Source organism: Propithecus coquereli, unplaced genomic scaffold, assembly GCF_000956105.1.
Source record: "Propithecus coquereli isolate 6110/MARCELLA unplaced genomic scaffold, Pcoq_1.0 Scaffold816, whole genome shotgun sequence".
Classification (NCBI taxonomy): domain Eukaryota; kingdom Metazoa; phylum Chordata; class Mammalia; order Primates; family Indriidae; genus Propithecus; species Propithecus coquereli.
Genome location: NW_012154352.1, coordinates 202,537 through 220,403, shown reverse-complemented (window position 1 = coordinate 220,403; position 17,867 = coordinate 202,537). Strand labels below are relative to the sequence as shown.

General features: G+C 54.6%; 1 protein-coding gene across 1 annotated transcript in view; it reads left to right on the top strand.

The window, feature by feature from the left end:
- Positions 1-5,700: 5,700 nt before the first annotated feature.
- Positions 5,701-17,867, top strand: part of LOC105825741 (phylloquinone omega-hydroxylase CYP4F2-like) — a 16,842-nt gene continuing 4,675 nt past the window's right edge. Inside the window, exons 1-10 of the mRNA XM_012663628.1 lie at positions 5,701-5,797; positions 5,903-6,055; positions 6,460-6,658; positions 8,414-8,558; positions 11,825-11,878; positions 11,969-12,096; positions 14,260-14,381; positions 14,976-15,246; positions 15,999-16,065; positions 16,235-16,364. Coding sequence (XP_012519082.1) covers positions 5,775-5,797; positions 5,903-6,055; positions 6,460-6,658; positions 8,414-8,558; positions 11,825-11,878; positions 11,969-12,096; positions 14,260-14,381; positions 14,976-15,246; positions 15,999-16,065; positions 16,235-16,364 — 1,292 coding nt within the window. The 5' untranslated portion in view covers positions 5,701-5,774. The remainder of the gene's footprint in view (positions 5,798-5,902; positions 6,056-6,459; positions 6,659-8,413; positions 8,559-11,824; positions 11,879-11,968; positions 12,097-14,259; positions 14,382-14,975; positions 15,247-15,998; positions 16,066-16,234; positions 16,365-17,867) is intronic.

Below are 17,867 nucleotides of genomic sequence, written 5' to 3'. Positions count from 1 at the left end.
GGACGTGCCGATCTTGGTCCTGGCTCAAGATCTGGAAAAGGCCCTATTCCAGGAAGGGCTTAGCTATAGCCCCAGCCGGCCTCGATCCTTCGTCCAGAATCATCCACCAAGGGGTCTAGGAGGAACCCACGTGACTGGCGCTTCAGCAGACAGGCTCACTGCCGTCGCCCTCAGCAGTGGACCTGGAAACTACCCAGTGACTTAGCTCCGTCTCTCGTCAGCTGTGGTCCCAAATTAGTCCTGATCACACAGGGACCCAGAGGGCCGCTCATGCATCTGTGTCACCTACAGGTTTGCAGGCCTCCGTCCCACAGCAGATTCTGAAGGGGCCCTGAATGCCAGCTTCAGCCTCTCCTGCCTCTGGTCCGGAGCAACCCCGGCTGCACGAGAACTGCCGGAAGTCGCAAGCACTGGTGCCACCGAGTTGAGCTTCCAGCCTTAGTCTCACAGCAAATCCTAAAACATCCCTAGGGCTTGGATCCTGCCCCGCCCTCCCGCCTGTAGGCCTAGAGCAGGTCTTCCTGGCGAGAGTTTTACCAGGAGAGAAGCCCAGCAGGCAGGACTGCCAACCTCGGACTCACAGGGGATCCTCAGATGCCCCTTAATCTCAGTTCTGGCTACAAATCGAGAGGCATTTTTCCCACCCAGGAACCCTCGGGAGGCACGTCTGGCGGCGCCACTGCAGCCTGACTCACTGACCTCAGTCTGATTGTGGGTCTGAAAACTGCCCTAGAAATTGGCTGCAGCCAGCCCCTCTCAAGCGTGGTCTGAGAGCAGGCATGCCCACCCTGGCACCTGCCCGGAGACAGCACCTGTGTGTGGCCCCAGAGAGAGACCTGAAGATCTTGGTGTTAGCTGTAGACCCTAAACCACATCCTCGACTCCATTCCAGCTTCACTCAGCTCTGAAACATGGCAGCGTGGCCTGCACCGGGACCCCCTCCCCCCCAGTGATTCAACGGCCCCCCAAAGGCCTGCGGGAAGCCACACCCAGGGTGCACCTGGCAATAGAGCACTATCTGAAGACACTGAAGCATATCCTCATCCTGGCATCAGCTGCACAGACAAAGTTCCTGGAAACAGTCCCGTCCACCCAGGGACTAGGCAATATCCATGCCCACTAGAGCCCCTGATACCAGGCCTGCCAACTGCGATCTCCATTATGGACCCAGTGGCGCTACCTGTAGCTCTTTGAGGTATCTCTGTATTGCTTTCCACACAGGTTGTACTAGTTTGCAGTCCCACCAGCAGTGTAGCAGTGTGCCTATCTCTCCACATCCACGCCAGCATTTGTTGTTTTCGGACTTCTTGATAAAAGCTGTTCTCACTGGCTTTACGTTATATCCATTGTGGTTTTGAGTTGCGTTTCCCTGATGATTAGAGATGTTGAGCATTTGTCCTTGTTTCTTGGCCGTGAGTGTTGGTGTTTACACATCAGCACCAGCAGGAAGCACAGGCGAGGGTTCTGTGAGTGGCATTACGAGAAAGGTCCCACCGCTGTGACAAGAACATCTTGTTCCTCATCTGGTGGAGCCAAAAGCTGAACCAAAAAGCCAGAAATTCCCCACATCCATTGGAGGCAAGAGAGGGCATGTCCTAGAAGGACGCTCTGAAATCGCATAGAAATGGCATCAGAAACACTTGGAGGAGAGAGATGTGGCCACCTGTGGAGGGTGGGATGATACGTGGCGCGGAGCCTGGAGTTGTCCTGTGGGGGGCCGCTCTGGAGGCCACAGGCGAGAAAGTTTCCGTCGTCGTCTTGCCCTCATGGGGGACTGCAGGCCACAGCAGACCACAGATGGCACCTGAATAACACGGACACACAGAGTCAGTCAGACAGGCTCACACGGATTCACAGTGCAGTGCTGTGGGTCCATGTGTGCCAGTGCCCTGAACTCAGCATGGGTCCACGCGGAATGACCCCAATTGGTGCATCAGCACCAGCAGGCCGCCGAGTCCCCAAAGGAGGGAAATGCTACGCCCACGGGGAACGGGTACAAACCTCGGGGCTATTTGGGGCTTCTGGTCCAGCTCGTGTTTGCACTCAGGTGTCAAAAGTTCCCTAAAAGGGAGACACAGGCAGTAGGGTTGGCCTGGCAGATGCCACGCACCAGAGGAGACATGGAAATTTCTGCAGTAGTACTTCCTTTCTTTGCTTAGCAGCGAAAGTGAGTGTGAGTGGGGAAATCGTGAACACCTCCCCAAAACCCCTAAAGCACCCCCTCTGGGCCCTGATAGCATCCCCATGTGTCTGGAGTACCACGTGGGTAGTGAGGGGACAGGAGAGGGAATGGGAGAGTCTCTGCCTCCGTCAGCACGAGGGACAGCGACCACCCCAGGACTCCTTGGCCTCTGAGGCTGCAGGGTGCCAGCCAGCTCAGGTGTATCCCATGCACTCCTGGAGCCCAGAGTCCAAGTCCTCAGTGTCATGCAGGGTCCCACAAATAGAGACCTGTGGGGATTACTTTCTAAAAAGAGGGAAAATATCACCAGTGAAATATGTAAACATGTAAATACTTATAGGTACATTAGTACCTGTAGTCCAGGCTGAAATACTATCCATGCTAGGATCTATTCACACAAATATGGCGACTAGGAGCTTATGCATTCATTCACTCTCCACCCCACTGTGAGAAAATGTCGCAGGCTCCACATGAGGTTCTGCACCTCACGGTCTTAACTGGTATCATATCTCTCCCCTCTTGACAGGCGAACACACAGCAAGGAAGGTGCATTTTAAACAAACCCCTCTTCATCAGTGTTACCACTGGTTACATTTCAGGCCACTGCCATAGAGGATCTGCCTTCTAATGTTCTTTAAAGGAATAGACCACGAGTGTGTGTGTGTGGTGAGCTCTCCGTCCTGGGGGCATATAAGCAGAGACTGCCAGGGATGCAGTAGCTTGCTGGTACACGGCTCATCCCTTCATTGGGTAGGAGGTAGAATCCATGCACTGACCAGCCACCAGCTGCCAAAACAGCTGAAGTCTTCCCCAAGAATCCAGCTGTGAGCAGTGCTCAACACCTGGCAGGTGTTCAAGGCGTCCCGTTGCTACTTCTCCATGGAAAACCCTTCTGGATTCAGGCCGAGGCTCCCCGTGCCCAGGAGGGTGCTCCCCGAGTCATTACCGACAGCCAAAGAGACCAGATGGTGAGAACAGGCTGGACCTGTAGGGCCAAGGTCTACACCTCTGACCCCTGCAGGGCCCAGTCCAAACCCCATGTCCAGCTCACACGGCACCAGCAGCAACATCAGTAACAGCGAGTAGCGTTTACTAAGCCGTTGCTCTGTCTTATGCAGTTTACATACTTTGTCTCTTTTAATTATCACCACAGTCCGAGAGGTGAGTTCTGCGGAAATGGCCGTTTACAGACACCAATGAGCGCAGCCCAGTGGTGGAGGGTGCACGAGGCGAGGCTGGGTGGCGGGGCACAGCCTGGCTCCCCAGCTTTGTGACTGCGGGTAGTCACACAAATACCTTGCAGACTCTATTCCTCATTTGTAAAATGGCAAAAACGATGGTGAATATAATTAAAGGACTTAGAACAGGCTCAGTGACTTGTGCTGGCGAAGGGTGGAGGCCGCCATTCCTGCTCTAGGCTGCCTGCCCAGCCCAGGCACATAGTAGGTCTTGCAGTCCGCTGAGCCCCTCTGGCCACCCGGGGCTCTTTCTTCTGTGTCTCCAGGACCCTGCCTGGTTTGTCAGACTCTGCATTTGCCCCAGACCCTGAAGCGGAGGAACCTGCCAGCAGGTGAGGTCTTCCCCGCTGGAGGAGGAGGAGATTCAGGAGGGGGCACACCCCACCACCTGAGGAGGGGGGTCCGGGACCACCTGCCCAAATCCTCTGGCTGACTGAGCTGGACGGGGGCGGAGGAGGTTCGGAGTCTCCCCAACATCCTGCCAGTGTCAGGACTGTCCTTTCCCAGCCCTCCTGCTCGGCAGCTCTGCTGGGATCCCCACCCTCCCAGCCCTCCCGCACCTGAGACACCCCACGGGGCAATTCTGATCGGAATTCAGGGAGAGCCGAGGGTGGGGATGGCACTAGGTCTGTTGGGTGGAGCGTCCTGGGTGTGGGAGGAGGAGGCAGGTGGTGATACAAGGGCCTCAGGATATTTCCCCTCCGGGGCCACCACACTGACTGATGTTCCGCTATTATAGACGTCCCTGGATTAATATGGCCTTGTACCCAGTGAATGGGAGCAGAGTAGCACGGCAGAGCGAAAGGGTGTAGGCTTGACAGTCTGACAGACCTGGGTTCCTATGAGCTCTGCAACTGGGGCTCGAGACTCGCCCTCTCTCAGCCTCAGTTCGCTCTTCTGTTAAATGGGCATCTTCCCTCCTCTGGAGGACATTGCTCGGGTCTCTCCATCAACGTCCTGAGCTGTGCCACAGAATTGAGGGCAGCGGGGTGGAAATGCATTGTGCATTGTGATGCAGGTGAGCATCTGACACAAAGAAGGCACACTTTCTGTAGAGTACCTGGCACACATAGTAGGCATGTTTTATGTAGAACACCTGACACAGTAGACAGGATTATGTAGAGTGCTTGGCACACAGTGGGTGCACTTTATGTGCATCACAAGACACGTAGTACACATGCTCTATGTAGAGCATCTCACACACAGTAGGCATGCTTTGCATAGAACACCCGGCACACAGTAGGTGCATGTTATATAAAGTACTGTGCTCAAAGTAATTTTGCTTTCTATAGAGCACCTGGAACACAGTAGACAGGATGTATGTGGAGTGCCAGCACACAGTGGGTGCACTTTATGTAAAGCACACAGTATGTGCAGTTTATGTAGACCACACAGCAGAAGGACTTTACAGTCTCCTGCACAGAGCAGAGCCCTGGTCCACAGCGGCTCAAGGGCTACTTGCCAGCCCCTTCCCTTCACTTTCTCTTTTGGCTCCCAACTCTGTAGACCCATCCTCTGTCACCCAACTAGGACCTCATCTGATATCCCATTTACCAGATGGGAAGAATGAGTCCAGCCTGGCCGGCACTGTCCACCCTCAGAGCAAGGATGAAGCAGCACGAGGACTCCACTCAGGGTCCCCTGGCTCTGCCCTCCCTGCTTGGACACCGTGTGCTCACGGCCCCTCTCAGCCTCACCCCCAGAGCCTCCCCTTGTCCTTGGACGCTGAGCCCAGCCTCCAGGTTTGCCCTTGTTGCTGGGCTCTTTTTTTTAAGACAGGGTCTCTCTCTGTAGTGCAGGCTGGAGTGCAGTGGCATCAGCCTAGCTCACCGCAACTTCAAACTCCTGGGCTCAAGCGATCCTCCTGCCTCAGTGTCCCCAATAGCTGGGACTGCAGGGGTGAGCCACAATGCCCAGCTAATATTTTCTATTTTTAGTAGAGACGGGGTCTCACTCTCGCTCAGGCTGGTCTCCAACTCCTGACCTCAAATGATCCTCCTGCCTCGGCCTCCCAGAGTGCTGGGATTACACGCCTTGGCCACTGCACCCGGCCAGCAGCTGGGCCCTTTATCCCCAGAATCTGACTGGAATAATCTCCAGCAAGCCTGGATTGTTTGTTTCTGTTCCTAGCGGTCATGTCTCAACCCAGGGCCTGGGCTGCCTCCAGGCAGGACTCGAACTCCCGCCAGACTGCACAGCCTGGGTCCCTGGGCTTTCATCTCCAAGCCTCCTAATTCTGCCCCGAGAAATGGTGCATGTTCTCCTCCAGGCCGACTCTGGGACAGGAGCTCAGGAGATGATCGGGACGAGGGTTGGCCTGGCCCTGCTCGCCTGGCACCTGAACTCTCCGCTTCATGCTTTTATCTGCCGCACCCTGGTGTGTAAACCTTGGGGCTCTGAGTCACCTTTGATCGCCCCCACTCACTGCACACCCCGATGTGGAAAGTGCAGTGTCGTCCCGAGCTGGTCCTTCTGCACACAGCTGCTTCCCGCCCCATGTCCTGGCCGCCTGCCCAGGAAAGGCCCAGCCCAGCCCAGCCCGGCCCTGCTGCAGCCGCCATTATCAGGATCAGGGCAAAGACCACCCAGGACAGGGGAAGAGGAGGTTGTGTGGACAAGCTGCTCCTGAGAGAAGGTGCCAGGCTGGGGGAGGTGGGCTTGCACGGTCCTGGCCTGGGTGAGGGGGGGCTGCCCAAGCTGCGGCGGCTGCAGGAATGTGGTCCTGGGACTGGTGGTTTCCTGGAAACTGAGCCCTTGGCAGACTCCCAGTGATTCAGCTGGGCCTTTCTAAACTGTAATCAGCTTTCTCTCTCCTCCTCCTCACCCTCCACCCCCTCCTCCTCCTCCTCCTCTTCCTTTTCTTCTCCCTCTCAATCTGCCTCTTCCCCTGGGGTCCCTGGGTCTCCCTCCCTGCTCTCAGCCCCTGTGTCCCCATCTCTGAGCCCTCCCCTCCCCACCCCTGCCCCTCTGTCCTGGCCCCGGAGCGCCCTTCCCTCTCCTGGGCCTCAGGAATTCCCCCTGCACCCGTCTGCCCTGCAGGATGTCACAGCTGAGCCTGTCCTGGCTGGGCCTGGGGCCCCTGGCAGCCTCCCCATGGCTGCTGCTGCTGCTGGTCGGGGCCTCCTGGCTCCTGGCCCGCGTCCTGGCCTGGACCTATGCCTTCTATGACACCTGCCGCCGCCTCCGCTGTTTCCCGCAGCCTCCGAAACGGAGCTGGTTTTGGGGTCACCTGGACTTGGTGAGTGTGGCAGCAGGACGGGTCTGGGGTGTCAGGGTGGGTGGACTTCCCCAGGACAGGAAGGGGCTCATGGAGCCGGGGCTGGAGGTGGGCTGGGGTCTGGGACGGCAGAGAAGCGAGGGAGGCGGCTCACTCACTCCTCTGCTCACTGCCTCACTGCTCTGCTGTGCCGTCCCAGGCCTCTGTCCTCTCCTTGTCCTCCCACCCCAGCCCGCTCAGCACCCTTTTCCTGCCTGTCTTCCCACATTGGTGCACCGTGAGGGCTCCCGGGGAGGGCTGCACAGAGCAGGGACCCCTGGTGTTCCCAATTCTCCACCGTGGGACTTGACGCCACCTGAGGGGCAGTGTCCAGGGTGGCCCTGCCTGGACCTCCCTGCCTGGCCCGTGTCTTGTGTCTGCCCCTCTCTGGGCTGTGACTCCCCCACTCCCCTAAACACACAGGGGCACAGCTGGGCCAGAAGACAGGTGGGGACAGTGTCCCACCCCGGCCCTTCCTGGGCCCCCTCCTCTTACCCTGCTCTTCCCCACTAAGATGTCCCAGTGGGCCCTGCTGTGCAACCTGCGTGACAGTTGGCCGCTCGCTTCCCCTCTCAGGAGCCTTTCCCAACTCCCCTCTCCCCACACCTTGCCCTCTGACTTGGACCTGCTCTTCCCTGTGGGTGATGTGGCTTCAACCTGTTCACTTGTAATGGCAGGGGCAATGGGTGTGTCCTTAGGCTCAGTGCAGAGCTCTCAGGACTCACTATGCAGAGATTGATGCGCAGAAGGTGTTCACAGGTGGGAGCCATGGTCCACATGGACAGGTAGAGCTCCCCTCTGCTCCGTGGGGTCTGCTGAGGCTGGAAGGTCCCCAGGGTGCAGACCCTTCCCCATGGGAGGAACTGAAGCCCACGTGCACCAGCCAGGACATGAGGGGATGTGGAAACCTGCCTTAGGGACACGTCCTGAGGTCACACTGCTGCCCACAACCCCCTCTGTGTGGACATCCCCATATGGCTGTCCCCAGGCCAGAACCACTCCCAGGACAAGAAAACCCTTCCTCTGGAGCCAAGTTGGCCCATGTATGGGCACAGATCATGTCCCCTGCCTCTGCCTGGGCCGCAACTGTGGCATTGGGAGATGGCCCCAGGAGAGAAGGCGCAGGAGGAAGCAGAGATCCCCTCATCTCTGCAGAATCCAGACACTCCGTTCACTGCAGAGGCTGTGCCACCTCCAGAGGCTGCGGGGGACCTGCGGTGGCCACTCCTGGGGACGTGTATTAGTCAGTGTTCCACAGAGACACAACCACGGGGCACACAGATCTGGTATAGGTCTGGACAGAGAAGAGGGGATTTACCATGAGAACTGGCTCAGGCGACTTTGGAGACCAGGAAGTCCCACCCTGTGCCGACTGCAAGCTGGAGACCCAGGGCGCCGGAGCTGTCGCTCAGTCCGAGTCAGAAGGCCTGAGCAGCTGGAGCTCGGATGTCCAAGGGCAGAGAAGGTGGAAGTCCCAGCTCCGGGAGACAGAGCCAAGTCCCCTCCTCCGCCTTTTTGTTCTCTCTGGGCCCTCAGTGGGTTGGATGCTGCCTGCCACACTGGGGAGGGCAGAGCTTCCTTCCTCAGTTTACCCATTCAGCTCCTCGTCTCTTCTGGAAACTCTCACAGACACACGTAGAAATAATATTTACCAGCTATCTGGGCAACCCTTAGCCCGGTCACATTGATACCTGAAATTAACCATCACAGGAGGTGACGGCCCTGTCTTGCTTGCAGGTCCCCCCCACAGAGGAGGGTTTGAGGGAAGAGACTCAGCTGGTGGCCACCTACCCCCAGGGCTTTAAGTGCTGGCTGGGCCCTATCCTCCCCGTCATCACTTTGTGCCACCCCGACACCCTCCGACCTGTTCTGAATGCGTCAGGTACCATGCAGAGCTAGTGGTGGTGGGCGCCGCGGCGCATCCAAGGGCTTCTAGCCCCTCCTCTCCCATGCTCCTGCTTTACCCCTGAAGTACCTGGGTCCCTTCCTCCCCCTTTTCCCTTAGCCACCTTCCTCTTCCCTGCATGTACTCACCCGCTCCCACCTCAGTGTCTCCTCCCTGCACTGTCCTCTGCTCCCTGCCCTGGTGTCCTGGGCACCACTGGGGCCCTAGGAGGCCTGTCAGTTCAAGGCCTTCTCCTGGGGGAACTCCCCAACTTCATGTGGTCAGGAATGGACCAGACGAAGATGCACTATGACAGCTCAGAGTAGAACTAAGTTTCTGCTGGGGCAGGCTGGAAGGCTTCCTGCAGGAGGAGTTGCTAGAGCTGGGTCTGGATTGATGAGGAGGAACTTTTTAAGTGCAGGAAGGGTGACGCAGTGGGCACCATTAGTGTTCCAGGCTCCCTGCCAGGCCTGCTGTCAGCCTCGCATGTGCCCAAGTCCAGGACAACGAGGAGAACTGGCAGCTGGTGGAGGACCTGGACCGCTTGCATGAGTGCCACCACTGTGGGTCAGCTCCTTCTACCCCATCCGGTGGCTCGTCTGCCCTAAGTTCATTGCTCTTCTGCTCCAGGCCCCAGGAATCTCCAAGGAGCCCCACTGCAGCCTGGTGCCCTTCCCTTGCCCTCTGCCCTCCCTTCCTTGGGCAGGCCAGGCTGACCAGGGAAACAGGCAGCATCCCACAGAGGCTATGGCTCTAAAGCTAAAATGCTGAGTGACTCTGGGCAGGTCCCTGGGTCTCTCTGGCTTCTGACATCTCTTTCAGTTTTGAGTGATGGAAACTGACCCTCATGTCATTTCAGCAAAGAAAAGAAATCTGTTGACCATAAAGTCCAGAGAGGGTGGCCTTCAGGCAAGGCTGGATCCAGGTCTGAATCTCTTCAGCCATCTGTGTCCCTCTTGGTTTTATCTTTTACTGTATCACTTTTTCTTGCAAGGCCACCCTTTCCTCGTGGTGTCCCTGAGGGGTTCCAGAAGCTTCGGAAATCTCCTCTTTTCCTCAGACCTTCCATAAGTAGCCTGAGATTCACTGTGATTGTCCTGGCCTGGGTCACAGGACCAATTCCTCACCTACTCACTATGACTCTGATTGCCCAGTCTTGCCAGGTGTGTGGCTTCCAGAGCTATTGTTTTTCGGCACAAAGGAATTTGATGATAAGAACTCAGGCCCTGGATTCAGACAGAGCCAAGCTGAGGTCTCAGGCATGCCCCTGACTACCTTGGAGGTTGTGGGTGAGGGGCTTCATCATTCAGAGTGTTAGTTTCTCTATGTAGAAAATGGGCTGAGAGACAGCCAAGGTGAACTGGCATTTACAATCTCTCTTAGTTCATCTGTTGCTGTAACTCAATAGCTGACACTAGGTGATTTATGAAGAAAAGAAATTTATACTCACAGTTATGGAGGCTGGGAAGTTCGAGGTTGAGCTGTTGTATCTGGTCAGCTTCTAGCGAGTGCCTTGTGCTGTGTCAGAGCATGGCAGAAGGCACCGCAGGGCAGGGGACTGAGTGTGCTTGCTCAGGTCTGCCTTCCTCTTCTTATAAAGCCACCAATCCCACTCCCGTGACAACCCATTAATCCATTAACCCACTAATAGATTAATTTATTAACCCCTCAATGGATGAGTGTGTTCAGGAGGGCAGACCCAACAGGATCCAGCCGCCTCTTGAAGGCCCCATCTCTCAGTTCCGCCTCGTGGGGATCCACGTTCAACGTGAGTTTCCGAGGGGCAGACATTCAAACCACAACAGGATCCAAACAGGGAATGGCTTTTCCTGTCCAGTCACTGAGGCTCCTGGTTGCTGCGTTTGAGAATGGCGGGGGGATGCCAAGGCAGAGGCTCAGCGCAGAGGTTGATGAGACGCGGGACGGACTCCCCAGGGCTCCGGGCTGTGTCTCTACCTCACAGGTCCTTCTCCCTGGCAGCCTGGAAGACTGTGAATTGGGTTCTGTCTGCTCTTCTCCAGACTCGGGGCTTGCAGGACGGTCTCCTGTACACGCAGGGCCGAGCCAGCACCTTTGGGGATGTCGCTGCCAGCGGTTGAGGCCGTGGGACGTGGTCGTCCGCATCCTCCACCCACCTGCATCAAGCCCGTGCTCTTTGCTCAGACGGACAGTGCATTGGCCACAGCTCGCCCACTGCTGCGGTCTCTGTGCTGCCTCCAGCTGGTCTGGGGACCCGAGTCCAGACAGGAGGGGCTGCGGCGGTGGAGAAGACACTGCCTCTGTCTCCCCTGGACTGACCTGTCTGACCTCTGTCTGACCTCTGGTCCTGTTTGCTCATGTCTGAGCATGTCTGTGTGGCATCTGCTGTATGGACACATCTTGTCATGTGTATATTTACACCTGGGTCCAGATGGCACCTGGTCCCTGTTACACCTGGTTACACCTGGTTTACACCTGGAATCATGGCGATCACCAGGTCTGGGGCTCAGCTGTAGCCAAGGTCACTTGGAACATGGTGGGGCCTATCTGGTTCTTGTCTGAAGTGTTTGAGATTTGCTTTTTCTCCTGCTTGTCACATCTGGGCCGTATTTGGGGCTTGTCTGAGGTCTGGGACCCAGGGCCCCTCTGTGAGCTGTCTGAGATACGAGTCTTGTCTATGGCAGGCCTTAAGGTATGTTTGGATCACAGCTGGGGCACAGTCTGGCTCACACCTGGTCTACATCTGGGACATTAACAAGATTATATTTAAATCCCATCTGGGGCCCAACCGTGGGTCATGCTGAGCTCATGTCAGACCATTTCAGGTCAATTCAGACCATGTTGGGTGATGTAGGCTTTGTCATGTGTGTCGTGGCTATGTCAGGACTGGTAACACATCGGGTTCAGGTCACATGTCTGAGATCCCTGTCGGGAGGCGTCAGAGAGTTCTGCGCAGACAGGGTATCCTAGGTTCTTAGAAAGGTGTTTTGTAGGGTGTTGAGCTGTGTTCGGCTGTTGCAGACATGCTGAGGCATGTAGGGGCCATGTCAAGGCATGATGGTGTGTGCTCTGCCCTGTGAGGGTGTGTGGTGCTCTAGTGTCTGCTGCAGCCTGGTCTGGGCCCCTCCCCTCCCACATCCTCCCTGCTCTGTATGCACTTGGCCCCCTTCCTGCTATGCTGGGCTTGGAGGGGGGAATTCAGAACCCTGGCTGGGAACCTCCAACCCCACCCCAATCCCCTCCCCTGCCCCCTCCATGTCCCTAATTGTCCTCATTCATGCCAGCCGCCATTGTACGGAAGGATGATATCTTCTTCAGCTTCATAAAGCCCTGGCTGGGTGAGTAATTGCAGGGTAGTGGGGCGGGGACAGCCTTGTGGGGCAGGAGAAGGTGCTGCCTTTGCTCACTGCCCTTCGCTGCCCGACTAGGGGAGGGGCTCCTGCTGAGTGCCGGTGACAAGTGGAGCCGCCACCGTCGCATGCTGACTCCCGCCTTCCATTTCAACATCCTGAAGCCCTATGTGAAGATTTTCAACGACAGCGTGAGCATAATGCACGTAAGTCCCTTGACACTGGGGTCCTAACTGGAGCCTTGGGGTGGAGGGACCACAGGCGGTCTGATCTGGAGTTCTGGCTCTGCTCGGTGGCTTGGTGATTCTTCCTCTCGGAGACTTGCTTTCCTCATCTGTAAAATGGGTGTAATAATCCCTACTTAAGAGGAGGTCAAGATGATGTAATGGCATCCTGTCCGTGGCACATAGCAGGTGCTCAGACAGTGTCAGTTTCTCTGTTTCTCTTCCTGTGAGCTCAAGAGAGCAATGATGAAGATTACACAGCAGCTACTGCTGCGAACAAACCACGTCTGAACTCATCGGTTTAATCAATGTGCTCGTGATTGCTAATAAGTCTGGGGGACAGTGGGCTGGTTCTTGTGGCTGTGGAAGGGGTCACTCAGGGTGTGTGATCAGCTGCGGGCCAGGTGGCAGCGTTGCTGATCCTGGCTCAGTCTCTCACCTGTGTGGGGCTCGGCCAGCATCAGGCTGATCTAGGACGGCCTCAGCAGGGACAGCTGGACTTTCCTCCACGCAATTCTCTCCCTCCAGAAGGGATCCCCGGCTGTCCCCACAGCAGATACAGGGCTCCCAGGGAGTAAGAGGAGGCTGCAAAGCCTCTTGGAGCTCAGTAGAGTTATTGTGTCGTCATTTTCCACACTGTATTGGCCAAAAAAAGTCAAAGGTCTGGCACAAAATCAAAGGATGCTGGATAAAGTAGGCTCCGTCTCTTAGTGCAAGTTGCTGAAAAATCACACTGCAAAGGGTGTGGGCAGAGGGATTCGTGGAGAATGGGGTAAGGAATTTATGTATATATTTTGCCTTTTTATTTCAGATTATAATGGGGGTACAAACATTTTGGTTACAAAAATTTCTTTAGTACCGTTTGAGTCAAAGTTGTAAGTGTGTTCAGCACCCAGGTAGTGGGCATTGTACCCGTTAGGTGTGAATTACCCGTCCCCTCCTGCCCCCTTCCACCCGCTGGATTTCCCATGAATGTTATTTCCATATGTGCACATAAGTGTTGATCGATTAGTCCCATTTTAATGGTGAGTAAAGGTACTGTTTGCTTTTCCATTTTTCTGATAATTCACTTACAAGAATGGTTTCCAGGTAGGATATGGATTTTTTGAACTTGCCTAAGATTTTTTTCTTACTCGCAAGGTTATAAGTTAGTGTGTTACTTTTTCGTGGATTCTGCCACAGACATGAGACTCCAGGGTCAGAGACAAAGGGTGGTTTACTACTCACGGCACAACAGCACGTGCTTCTTCTTGGTTTGCCTCCTTTTTCCAAGCCGCTCAATCCCACGTGGGTGACACAGGCGGGATCCTATCGATGCCTGTTCCTGGAGTCCATTGCGGTGCAGGGGAGGAGCACTAGGCTTAGGGAATCTGATTTTACAGCAAGCAGACACAGCCTGGTAGGTGTCCAGGGGAATCATTACCTTATCCCTCAAGGTTCTTCTCTTCAAACACAGGGTGAAGAAATGACCCAGGTTAAGATCACAGGTCTTTGCATTCTTGACATGCCCAGCAAGGATGCTCAGGGCCCAAGGAAGACGACTTCTACCAACATAGGGATATTTTTGCAGTCCATTTATAACAATAAAGATGTGGAAAGCCAACATTTTTGAGCACTCACTATGTGACAGAAAGGATTCCTTGTGCCAGTGACATGATATAAATTGTCCAATTTAATTTTAATGCTCCTGTCAGTTAGAGTCTCTTCTTACCCCATTACAGAAGAGGAAACTGCTGTCCAGAAACATTAGAGGGGCTGCTCAAGTCTACCCATGTAGTGAGTCCTGGGGTGGTGGAGCAGGGATTCTAACCCGGTTTATCTCTCACCAAAGCAGGTCAACTTAAATCTTCCTGAAGATTTGACAGGTGGCACCTAAGGGAAGGCACTGGGTTGCCCAAGGGCACACTCAGCATAGGATGCAGAGCTGAAACGTGAACTCAGGTCTCCTGTTCCCAGCCATGGGGTCTTCATCCACTAATAGTAAAAGCTTCTGCTTTCACCCAAGCCAGGTCCTCCCTGGAGATGGCTACCTGGGCCTGAGGACCAAGAAGCTGGTTCTCAATGTGTCCATCCTGATGTTTGGGGTTGGGGAGGGGCTCCAAAGAGGTAAGGCCCAGCCCCAGCTCTGTCCCCTTCTCTGGCCAGGCCAAGTGGCAGCGCCTGGCCTCGGAGGGCAGTGCCCGTCTGGACATGTTTGAGCACATCAGCCTCATGACCTTGGACAGTCTGCAGAAATGCATCTTCAGCTTCGACAGCCATTGTCAGGAGTGAGTCCTTGCCCAGGGCCTGGGAACTTGAGCTGTGGACCCAAGGCGGTGAGTGGGTGAGGGAAGACTGAGGACAACCAGAAGAGCTGTTCTGGAGGAGGTATCTCACAGCTGGACTTTGAAGGGCAGGGAAGGGTAGGTAGAAATGTCTGGGTGAAGGAAGGGAGGCTAGGAGGAGTAGAGGATATACAGCAAACAGTAGAAGTGACTTTGCATATAGGAGGCTAGGGTTGGGGCTGGGCCATGGACCAGGTGGAATCTGATAACATCTGAGCTGTGTGCACAGTTTTGGGAAGGACAAGGGGCAGGACTGGATACTGGGTCGGAGACAGAGGGGAGGAGGGGCATGATGTCCAAGCTGTACTATGCTCTGGCTGCCTAGTGACATGTAGGCAGCTCACAGAGGTGGATGCAGGCAGAGAAGAGGGTTTGGAGATCCAAGTCTCATGGCTGATGCCCTCTGTGTATCTCTGGGGCCGTCTGTTTCTGCAGACTCAGTTTCCTGATGGGAGGTAGATCCTGCCTGCTGGTGGGAAATCCTCCCGGGGATTCAGGTGTGTTGAGCTGTTTCCTCCGCATTCCCTCATCCTGCAGGAAGCCCAGTGAATACATTGCCACCATCCTGGAGCTTAGTGCCCTTATAGAAAAAAGAAGCGAGAACATCCTCTTGTACATGGACTTCCTGTACTATCTCACCCGCGATGGGCGGCGCTTCCGCGAGGCCTGCCGCCTGGTGCACAACTTCACAAATGCCGTCATCCAGGAGAGACGCCGCACCCTGCCCAGTCAGGGTCTTGATGACTTCCTCAAGGCCAAAGCCAAGACCAAGACTTTGGACTTCATTGATGTGCTCCTGCTGAGCAAGGTGGGCTTCCTGGGACCTGAACTCAAGAGATAGAATGGGGAGCTTCATGCCAATGTCAAATCCAAGAACTTGGACTTGACCCAGTGGGCTCTGGGGAGCATGGAAATTATTGGAGTCAGGAAGGGACCCACTCCCCAATTCCTCCTAGGGCAATGCAATGTTTTACCTCTTAGTGCACCAGAATTTGCACCATAGCAGAGGGGCCCCAATATTACGAGCCTTGGAGCTCATAGAGAACAGCTCGCACATCTGTGCCTTCCTCCGGCCAGAGAGCGAGAGAGAGAGAACTTTGTTCTGGAGTGTAAACTAGTCTCCAGTGAGAAGGAAATGACTATGGGTTTATAACCAAATGCCTTCAGGGGAGATAAGATTCTCTGTGTTTACCACCCTAGAATGTGAGCAAATATCTTTGGAGCAACACTTGATTTCTGAGCTCCAAGGCAAATTGTCCTTTAAACATTCTGAAACCCAGGTTGCCAGCAACTTTTTCCCCAGAAGTCCTCATTATACAGAAACATGAAAATATTCATGGGTCACTGATTAATCCCACCAGGGATAAAAGAAAGAGGGGGTGAGGCAGGCAGCGAGGAAGCCCTTAAGACGAGGGCTCTGGCTATGGTGTCCAGGAGAGATCTAGGAGTGCAGGGTGGGTTTGGGTTTCTGGGAGGAGGATGCATCTTCAGACATTGTCTCAGGTTAGACTCAAGAGACTCAGAGCTAGTGAGATTTGTTGGGTTTTGCTTTCTCTCCAGGATGAAGGTGGAAGGCAGTTGTCAGATGAGGAGATAAGAGCGGAGGCTGATACCTTCATGTTTGGGGGTGAGGGTCCCAGTGTGGGGACAGGGGTCTCTCCATTCCACGGATGAGGTGGATGGACCGGGATACTCCATCCTTCCCATCCTCCCTGAGGGCCTCCTTGCAAGGGCACTGTCCACCCCTCTGGTGCTGAAGCAGCTCAGAGACCCACCTCAACCTTCTTGCACCTCAGGCCATGACACCACGGCCAGTGGCCTCTCCTGGGTCCTGTACAACCTTGCGAGGCACCCAGAATATCAGGAGTGCTGCCGGCAGGAGGTGCAAGAGCTGCTGAGGGACCGCGAGCCGAAAGAGATTGAATGGTGAGTGCAGGTCCTCGTGGCCATTCCTGAGCCCCTCTCCTTGGTTCTGCTGCCAAGGTGGAGAGGAGAGAAGTTGTATTTCTTGATTCTACTGGTATTTCTTAGTGGTAACTGGAGCAGAGCCCGGAGACAAGACTTGGGACTCAGTTGGCTATCAGGGGAATGATTGCAGGTTTTCGGGCCAGAAAGACTGGGGTTGCTGAGAGAATTAGTAATGATCTGTGAGGTCTAATGATGCCACTCAGCACGTGATCATTAATGAACCTCGTCTCCACTCCCTTTCTTTTCTCCATTAAATATCATTGCTTTAAACAGCTTCACTCACTGAGTTTGCTCCTCTGTGCCCTAATTCCTACCCGACTGTCCAGTCCAGGGATTCACAAAGGAGACCCAGAGGTAAAAGTCGTCCGTCTCCTGTCCAGAACATCTGGGTCACTCACCCACCCAGCCTCCATGTAGCAAACACTCCCACGCTGCCTTCCCACCCGCAGTTCTGTGCCCAGCACTTTTTTTGTGCTCTGGAGACCTGGGAATGACCCAGGCCAGGGATGTGCCTTTCAGGTGCTCCCAGTCTGGTGGGGGAACAGTCCCCCATGAGGACATTCCCAGCCCACAGGAGCGTGAATAGAGTTGAGAGGAAGAGAAGCAGGACTGGGGGTTAAAAAGTGTCTCAGCTGAGTCCCTAAGTGATGGTCAGTAGATATTTGGGTGCAGTTGGGAAAGAGTGTTCAAGGTCAAGGAGATGGGCTGGGCAAAGGTGTGGAGAGGGATAAGACCGAGATAGAGGAAGAGAGAAGTTTTAATGGTCAACTTTACCCCAAGGTTAATGGGGAGCCAGGGGTGGTGTTTGAGCAGGGGAGGGAGAAGTTAGATCTGGGTACCAGAAAGCTCTTCTAGGGCTAGTGTGGACAGAATATTGGAAGGCACACGCTGTAGCATGGGGGTGCAGGGGGGAAGTTCTGAGGTCTGAGCCAGGCCAAGGATGGGGGCATACAATGGAAGCATTGGATTAGACAGGTGTTGGAGACGGTGTCCTTCCTTCCAAGCATTTGCTCAGCACGGCATTTTCTGTGAGGTGGAGAAACATTTTCATTCATTTCAAACCAGGATTTCAGGAAAAATTATGCACTTGGTAAAAAATAAAAGTGTCCCGAAGAGTTTATGATAGAAATAAGCTTACTTCTTAAGCCACACCCTAGTAGTGACTGTGGCCAATGGGTTCCTGTGTGTCCTTCCAGAAAATGGCTACCCGATGCCCACGTTTATGTGCACACTCTCTTCTTCTGTACACATGGGGATATCTAAAAGCAACACAGGTCTGCACACTAACAATATACTGTGAGGTTGTTTCTTTTTCTCAAATATGAGCTTTGGAAATGAATGTATTTTTAAATTTGTTTTTCGGTTTTATTTGGCACATTTTAATTTTATATATTTATGTACTATAATGTGATATTATGATATATGTGTACAATATGGAACAATAGAATTCACCTAATGAAC